This window comes from Ascaphus truei, chromosome 1, assembly GCF_040206685.1.
Source record: "Ascaphus truei isolate aAscTru1 chromosome 1, aAscTru1.hap1, whole genome shotgun sequence".
Lineage (NCBI taxonomy): Eukaryota > Metazoa > Chordata > Amphibia > Anura > Ascaphidae > Ascaphus > Ascaphus truei.
In genome coordinates this window covers 81,195,569-81,204,320 of record NC_134483.1, presented here as the reverse complement: position 1 = coordinate 81,204,320, position 8,752 = coordinate 81,195,569, and the positions used below count along the sequence as shown (strand labels likewise).

At 39.9% G+C, this 8,752-nt stretch overlaps 1 protein-coding gene across 5 annotated transcripts in view; it reads right to left on the bottom strand.

Moving 5' to 3' along the window:
* Positions 1-4,571: 4,571 nt before the first annotated feature.
* The window catches only part of NLN (neurolysin), a 61,241-nt gene continuing 57,060 nt past the window's right edge, over positions 4,572-8,752 (bottom strand). For 4 of the 5 annotated variants that reach the window (XM_075590254.1, XM_075590262.1, XM_075590245.1 and 1 more), the window contains 2 exons: positions 7,616-7,752; positions 4,577-5,794 (listed from right to left, as the gene is read on the bottom strand). In XM_075590254.1, coding sequence (XP_075446369.1) covers positions 5,663-5,794; positions 7,616-7,752 — 269 coding nt within the window. In that variant the 3' untranslated portion in view covers positions 4,577-5,662. Of the gene's footprint in view, positions 5,795-7,615; positions 7,753-8,752 lie in introns of all 5 variants that reach the window. The other variant, XM_075590225.1, reaches the window with a different exon arrangement.

The following is an 8,752-nucleotide window of genomic DNA, read 5'->3' as shown; positions in this document are numbered from 1 at the left end:
TTTAATCGTAATGTAGTTGCCCCGTGGAGGGTGTTCAGGCCCCCCGCGTGGGGGTGTGTGGTGGTAGTGGTTAACTGCTTGTTTAACATAGCGGTTAGTAATGCATTGTATGGCAATGCTTTACTGGCCAAGAAGGTAACTATGGAGGGTAGGTACTCGATTTTGTGTGTGTATTAACCCCTTTAATGCCTGTGGTATACCTTGGTAGCCACAGGCATCAAAGGGGTTAATGTTATTTCTACCATTGGGTTCTGTAATAATCGATATTACAGAAGCCTTTGATGGAAATATTATTGATTGCGATGGCAGTAATTAACGTGTTATTAATAGTCGCGTTAATTCCCGCATTGCAATTTTTGGGTAATAAATATCGCATTCTGTAAATTATTACAACAATGTTAATGAATTCCATCATAATATTACGGTAATAAGACAGTGTATATATAGGTATATTTTTTACCGTGTGCGATATTAACAATGTTTTAATAGAGGTTGATGTATCCGGGCCATTGTCACATATTTATTGTGTGACTTTCCATAAGACACCTTCCAATGCAAGAAGATACCTCATCGCCCATTCACTTTCATGTCTTCTGGTGCCGGAAGGTGCCTGATGAAACAGCGCTGCTTAAAAAATATAGCCCATTCTTCAGGAACCTCATAAAAATACCCCACAAGCCCTCCCTTGGCAAGACTACAATGTGTGCTCCCTTTTACCAACAGTTGCTCTCTGCAAAAATGGCAGCCTGCAATCTTGCACTGTAAATAGGCTTGTCAGGTCTAGAGACAGCCTTTGCTGTCCTTTAATTGTTAGTCATGCTTTTTAACAGGTTGATTTTCATCCCTGTCATGCAAAAAGCAGACTCTGTACACACAGCATAATTAGTTGAATAGTAGTGTTACATTTGGTAACTCCATGATAATCCAATGTTTATGCCACAGAGATATCAAAAGAATACATTATATTATGGGTGGGGTTGACGGCATACACATGGCCACAGGAAGGGTAGGGAAAATTAAGTCACACTGTGTGTATATAAATATATATATATTCCAAAAATTATATTTTCTTAACGTTTTCCACTTTTGAAAAGATATTCTGTAGTATCACATTTAACACCGTAGATCCTGCTGAAAACACTGTTAATACTGACAATGAATGTTACACAAAATGAGAAAACAATGAGGGGGAGGGGAATACAGGGAGGAGAGGGGTGATGATCTAGCACATTGGTGCGCAAAGTGGCCCCACGCTCTTCCCCAAAGCATTTCAAGTAAATGCTGGGGGAGTGCGCACGAGGTCTACTTAAGTCCCTTACCTGATCTCTGGCGGGTTCTAGTGACGCATTGCCATGGCAACGCAGCATCACGTTACGCTGTGGGGTCACATGACATCAGAAAATTACGGCGAACAGGTAGGGGGGGGGGGGGGGAGAGAGCAAAGTTTGCGCTCCCCTGGTCAAGCACATATTTTAAGGTAGCTAAAAATATACAGTATTAGAAAAATAGCTGTCAACTCCCTTGGTCAAGTGCTTTTCTCATATAACCCATGCCCTGCGGGTGTAGAATTACTATTCTTCTCCCACTGTCAATATCCTTCCTCCACATGCCACACTCCAACTTCTTCAAACACCAACTGTCCCCCTCTCCTCTCTACTTGAACATGGGTGTCATTCCCCGGCACCTTTCTCCTGAACCTCTACCGTTCTCTAATTAGATTCTATAATAAAGAAAAAATTAAAGTACACCAGGGAATTTCTGTGAAAAAGATAAACTACATGAATTAAACTCTATTTCTGTTCACCTGTAGAATCATCATCATTCAGGAAACATGTACATGTGATGTTGGTCCCACTTCAAACGTGGATAATTATGGTAGGAAAGTGGAGAATACACACTATGTTGTGTCCCATGTGTAGCCATCTGGATATGGTTTCGGTGTGTTACCATATCTCTGGATTCCATAAAGTAAATACTACCACTTAAGCTATGTTTTACTTTGTATTCTGCAAACAGTATACAACAAAAGAGAGGGGAGTCCAATGCTACACCCAATTGACAAAACATATATGGTAAGTAGAATAAAGTTAAATACTTCAATAATAATATTTTCTTGGTCATTTAGTTAAACCCTTTGGCCAAAGTGTCATAAGCCTGCATGTCAACGTCAAGGCATAACCAAATTTGCAGGTCCTAACACTACATGATGTGGTGGGTGTTGGGGTTTGAGCTTGCTGGGAATGTGTGTGTTAATTCTATTTCTAACTGGCAACAGTTGTTTGGAGGTAGGTGGCCCCTCCTCCCAGAGCTCACCCCTCGCCACCTTTTTAACTTGGGAGGTTTTTTCATTTTGCTGTATGGAAAGGACCTACTATGGTTGTTCCCTCATACAGAGGTAAATGCGAAGGTTCAGTGTAGTGTTAGTACCTGCAAATTTGGTTATGCCTTATCGTTGACGTGCAGGCTTACGACGCTTTGGCCAAAGGGTTTAACTAAATGACCAAGAAAATATTATTATTGAAATATTTAACTTTATGCTTATTATCATATATGTTTTGTCATTTGGATGTAGCATTGGGCTCCCCTGTCTGTGTTTGCAGAAGCATAGGCTCTCAATGCCTGAATGGTGTGCAAGCAAGAACTTGTGATGCTCGCTGAACACAACAGCAGCAGATGTATAACTGATATAGTGGATTCACTGTTGGATAGATAAAAAAAAGAAAATACTGAAAGACGCACTAAAAATGATTCATAACATTAACACATCAAGTAACTCCAATCCAGGTTCTTACTATTGATCCTGGTGAAATGCTCAGAGGTCCGCAGCAGATATGAAATGTTACTACACAGTTGTTTATGATATACAGTAATGAAAGAACATGTTTTTAATACAAATAGACTTTATTTATTCACAATGGAGAGGGGAGCATCGAGAGTGAGTAAAAGCCCATTGATATATGTACTTATCCCTTGTATTTGATGTTCTACATGGGCAGCTCTCCCTTCATGAAGTTAAGAGTTATGTAGTCACGTTAATCGGAGACTACCCCTATGCTAATCGCTCAATGTTTCTGCTAGTGTTGGCTGGTCATTGTACCTTTGGAATTACTGCTGATGTATGCTGTTCCTCATTACAGATTGACCCAAAATTAAAGTAGTATGTATTACATATATAACATGGGATATACTGTGTTTATTGTGGATAGGTTTTCAACCCCAAATTTGCAATGCCAAAATGAAGTGTGATTTACCCGCCATTGTGCCTTAACACTGTTTAGTTATAAAGCTGCAGACTAAGCAATATCCTACATGTGCTTAAAAAAAAAAAAAAAATCAGTTCTGTACTATGAGAAAATACTTGTAGCATTTAAAAAAATAAAAACAACTCTGAATTACATTTTGAATGTATGATAATGTAACAAGCATTTTTGTTTCTATAACAACCATCTACAAAGTCACATCCCCTTCCTATTCTTTAACAGGAACACCCCTTTTTGAGCCCTGCCCTCTTTCTCGCAGTGCACCAATTATATCTAGTGACTGCCTGGTCCCACGATCTTCCCCACAGAACGTTGCATCTTTGGTCCTCTCCTTCTGCACTGACAGCCATTTAGTGAACCCCCGAGCCGAATCTTTGCCGACCGATCACAGGAGAATGGATCAATCGGCAACTTAGCGAATAACTTATCATTGTGTGGATTGCATTGATGCACATATTAAAGGGGAGGGGGGGGGGGAGATCCGGCAGCTTGAACTGTTGTTTTAAGGGGCTTGCTACAGCATTGTCATTGCAGTTTAAAATGCACTTCCAAATGCAAAATTATTTTTGAACTTAGTGTACAATAAAAAAATATGATGCATGAAAACATTGTTATTGTGCTTATTTATTGGAAATATATGTCCTTACTTAGAAGTAGATAAATGACCAGGTAAAAATTAAGATCAATAGATACAATTAGAAAAATACTTTAAATAGAATATGAACACTTGACTGGTTGAAACACGTCTTTATATGTCATAAATTTCATTTGAACTCTAACTATATTTTAATCTTGTGAAATCCAGTCTCCCGTATAAACTTCCCCAGTTGTTCCGTGGTAAGTCCTCGGTGTAACAGATCTGGTTTGGCCAGCGTGAAGGACAGAAAGCCAAAATAGTCCTGTCTGGTTGCCAGCTGCTCCTCTTGAGACTCTGGAGTTAGAATTTAATATTCATACTTGATGAAGACATCTCTGCTTGAAATGTGTGACCTCTAAAATGATTAGAGTTAGTGAACCATCTGTGATAGCCTGGGACTGTTCAGTGTCCTTACGAACACACAGATTAGGCTGCGCTTACAGTGCCGGCGACGGCGACTCGATGTCGCGGCAAAACAAATGTATTGCCACCGTCGCGTACGCCTATAGTAAGCGCAACGCGAATTTCTGAAGCCGGTCAAATTTGATTTTTCAGAGGCTGTCGCCACATGTGACAACCTCTGAACTAATCAAAGACCTGGTCGCCCGCGACGTCGCCGGAAAGCGAATTACAACTTTCGCTAGCAGCGACAGGTGACGTCATCCGTCGCGTCGCACACACTATAAGCGCGGCCTTATGCAGACAGAACTCTGCCTCAAAGAGCTTACAATCTAATTTATTGTGTCTTCGGCAACAGAAGCTGAAAGGATTTGTACGAGGTGTCACAGTAATAAGCAGGGTTTCCTTGTTTATTGCTTTAGACAAGTATTCTGGACATTTTCCAACTAAGCCACCAGATAAGTGAGTATATTAGAAATTCCCATTAACACCAGCACGTATTTAGAAGCATCACATTATGTTTCATGTCAATTTAACACCGCTATTCTTATACTGAGCAGAGGACATACCATTTTTCCATTAACATATAGACTACTCTAACACTTTATCTTTCCACTTTTTTCACATATTGCACCATGGGACAAACACCAAAGGGATGTAAGAGTGAAAAATATGTTGTACAGGGTGTTGGCCGTTCCTCATGTGACATGGACACTCTGTGGTACAAATAAAAGGTGGAGTCTTGTGCTTATTTTCAGAAGACTACATTTCCCAGAATGGCCAAGGTGAGAAATGTCCAAATATAGCCCCCAAAGGCAGGATAAACGCAAGTGGCAAGCTATACTATAAGACAGATATACAAGAGTGTACACCACCAACCCCTTGTGTGCAAAAATGTGGCAGTGCTAACAATGTGCAGCATATATTTACACTGGTACCAACACAAGCATGTAAAGGCTTGCACTTGACTAACAGACTGAATTACTAATGTTGAAATCAAAACACCATCTAAAATAATTTCTGCCGGGGGGGATATCAGTCCGTGCAATTGCATAGTACAAGAAATCTGTTACCTTTCAATAGTAAATAAAACATGCTTACGTTTTTTTGCCTTTCTTTTTATTACAAAGGAAATGTAATTTTCTGCTTCAAAAATTTCAAATGCATACAGTATCAATTTATAAAATGATAATGTCATGTTAGTAAGCCGCTTATGGTCTTTTACTCGGGGTTTCAAACACGTATTTAAATTTAAAAAAAGTCTGTCTGATTTGGCACAATGTCAAATGGTTAAGTGCTGGAAAGCAGTTCAGCATACATAGTTCCACCTTGTACGTCACTTCAACATAGCAAGGACAACATCATTTTATGGATTCAATCCTTTACTCAATAGAAAGGCTTTTTGGTTTGGCGCTCGCCCTAAGAATTGTTGTAGCAAATCCATGCCGTCCACGGATCCTCCAGGTTTGAGGATAAGGTTTCTGTATTTCATTCCAACCTAGTGGGAAAATAATATTGTTCAGTTACAGGCTGGGTTTGTAGATAGAATTTCAACCCCATGGAGCATAGAAAAGGGACAAAAGATTAATTGAATTGCTAAGATTCGCTATTTGCTTTGGACTAAAGTCAGCCATGTGACCTCAAGCTCACATGTACCAGGAAACCCCCACACTGACAGAAGGGCCTGAAACACATTGCAAAGCAATGACTTAAATAAGGTTTTACCTGTTTTCTAAGTGGCAAAACAGAAACAACTGCTGTAATTCAATGCAGGAGACCACAAGCAATGCATTGCGGGCCACTGAGAAACCGAAGGGGTTAATCAAATCTCTTTGGGCATCAATTTGTGTAGGTTCTTTGACAAAGAATAGTGGTGCTCTTCTATACTACCACAGAGCATCACACTGCTGTTTGTTTCTGCAATAAGGATTTAGCATAGTTGATGCATTTTACTTACATCTGCAAAGTACCAATATGCATGCAGTGAATATATCAGTGTATGCTTACAGCAGGAGATAAGACAATAGAAATAGCAGCACTGAAGATCCAGCTGACAAACATAACAGTAACTGTGCTGAGCTGATTCTTCCCTATCGCATGGACAAGCCCATTCACGTCAACAAGCACAAACACACTTTACCGAATAAGCAACTGTCTCAATCATAGCTTTATATGTTGTGAAATAGTTTTATATCGTTCATCAAAGGATTTTACACAAGTGTTGCTACAATATTTATACAGTTTGGTGATAAACCCAAAGAGGGAAGAAGGGTCAATACTTTGCATTTCCAAACTTATGGCTCGTTTCAGGGAGACCCGTGGAGTATCTTTAATTATCTTTTAAAATCTTTTTGTTCATTTTAAATCAGTCAATGTTTGAGTACAGACAGTGCACAAATATTTATTAATATTTTAACATTTTTATTTACTGTCGGCAATTAGTTTATTGATTTTTGTATTTTTTCTTCTATTAAACTGTGTATTACCTTTTTGTTTATAAGTTTATTTTTTATTTTTGATGGAACAAATATCACTTATCCCGGAGCCTTTAGAATATACAGTAGAGCAGGGGTGCGCAAACTGGGGGGGCGAGCGACTGTCTGGGGGGTGGAGGGGGAGGCATCACGTAGGGGTCACATGACGTCAGAAGACACCGGACACCAGGTAAGGGGGGGGGGGGAGGGGACGCGAGCAGAGGGGGAGAGCAGGCAGGGGGGGGGGTGCAGAGTGAAAAGTTTGCTCACCCCTGCAGTTGAGGCTAGATACATCATTTTTTCAAAACGATAACCGACATGGTAACCACTGAACACTTCTGCAAAGTTAGTCATGGACGTGCACAGAAGATCAGAATGATAAAATATATAAATCTGTCAAAATGTACCAAACGAGAACCTAACCGGGGATTGATGGAAATGTGGGGTTTTGCTATGAAGGAGCACTGGGAAAACAGTTTTACATGTTAGTTTATGTGTTGGTCACATTGGGTGAGCAGCACACAGAGAACTACAGTTCCAAATGTAACACTGCCCCAATTAATGAACTACATGGTCAACCCGTAGCTATAATCAGCAAAGCCGTACTGAAAATGTGTGTACAGTATGTATATAAACACATAAGTCATTGACTTATTTAAAGGTCAGGACAGTATTACATGTTTATAGGATATAATTGGATGCTTCCCTGTGATGAAGAAGACTTTAGATTCATTCATATGAATAGCGCCGTAGTCTTCTGCAGTACAAGGAAGCAGCTTCAGTGTTGAATTAGGGTCTATAAAAGTGAAATAAATTACTGTTTACTGCAGAGCAATATATCCTACCTTTGGGTTCATTATGCCTTCCTGTTTGAAACAGCTATAGAAGATATCCATGGAGAACACCTCACTCCACAAGTAACCATAATACTGACCATCATATCCCCCAGCCAGATGGCCAAAAGTAGCCGGCATGTTTGTACCTACGTATCACAGAAAACAATTTATTAATAGCCAAATGGCATCAACACGTTTCTAATGTACCTATACTTCCTATTAGACATTTGTATGGAATTAGGTAATATGCAAAAAGTAAAACAGTAAGGGGTTAACAAGAATTTACCCCGAAGCTTCATGTCAGCAGTTCACAGGAGAGTCGAAATTCTGCTTCCTTCAACAAATTGAAGGTGTATTTGAGCACATTACCTAGTGTTACTTGTTCTGCACTAGAAGAGTCAGCCACATGACTAATGAGAGCCTCTGTTATGTGTTACCGGTATGTTCGTTTCAAAGTGTTTGTTTGCCATAGAACGATATTTTAATTACAAATCCAGATTTCCCGTTGTGCATTTCTCCATGTTAGGGATCTAATGAAGAGCTTATCATATGTTGAAATGTGTAAACACACAAAAAGAAGTATATGTTGAAATGTCATTGTGCACCTTAGGCTGCGCGTATAGTGCCCGCGACGGCGACCCGCGACCCTAGCAAAAGTTGTATTTCGCCTTGCGGCGGCATAGCGGGCGACCAGGGCATTGATTGGTTCAGGGGGCTGTCACATGAGGCGACAGCCCCAGAAAAATCAAATATACCCGGCTTCCAAAAATAGTCGCCACGTCGCGCTTACTATAAGCGCACGCGGCAGCGACAATGCATTTGTTTTCGGGCGACGTCGCATCACCGTCACTATAAGCGCGGCCTTAGCTTGCATAGAAACTTACTCTTCACAAGTCATTTTAGGACATTATATATTATAGTAATGAATATTGATACAAGTTTTGTTTTCTTCTCTAGACCTTCACCTTGAACCTTGCTCCTCCTACCCTCTGATCAACCATCATTTTGCTGTTGCTTATTCAGAATTGACTTTTTGCCATGTACAATAATTGTGCATTATCTGTCTAATATTACCTGAGAAATGTTGTTTTTTATTTTTTATCCTCAATTCATTATTAATATGATAATGTTGCGGTGTTATACTTT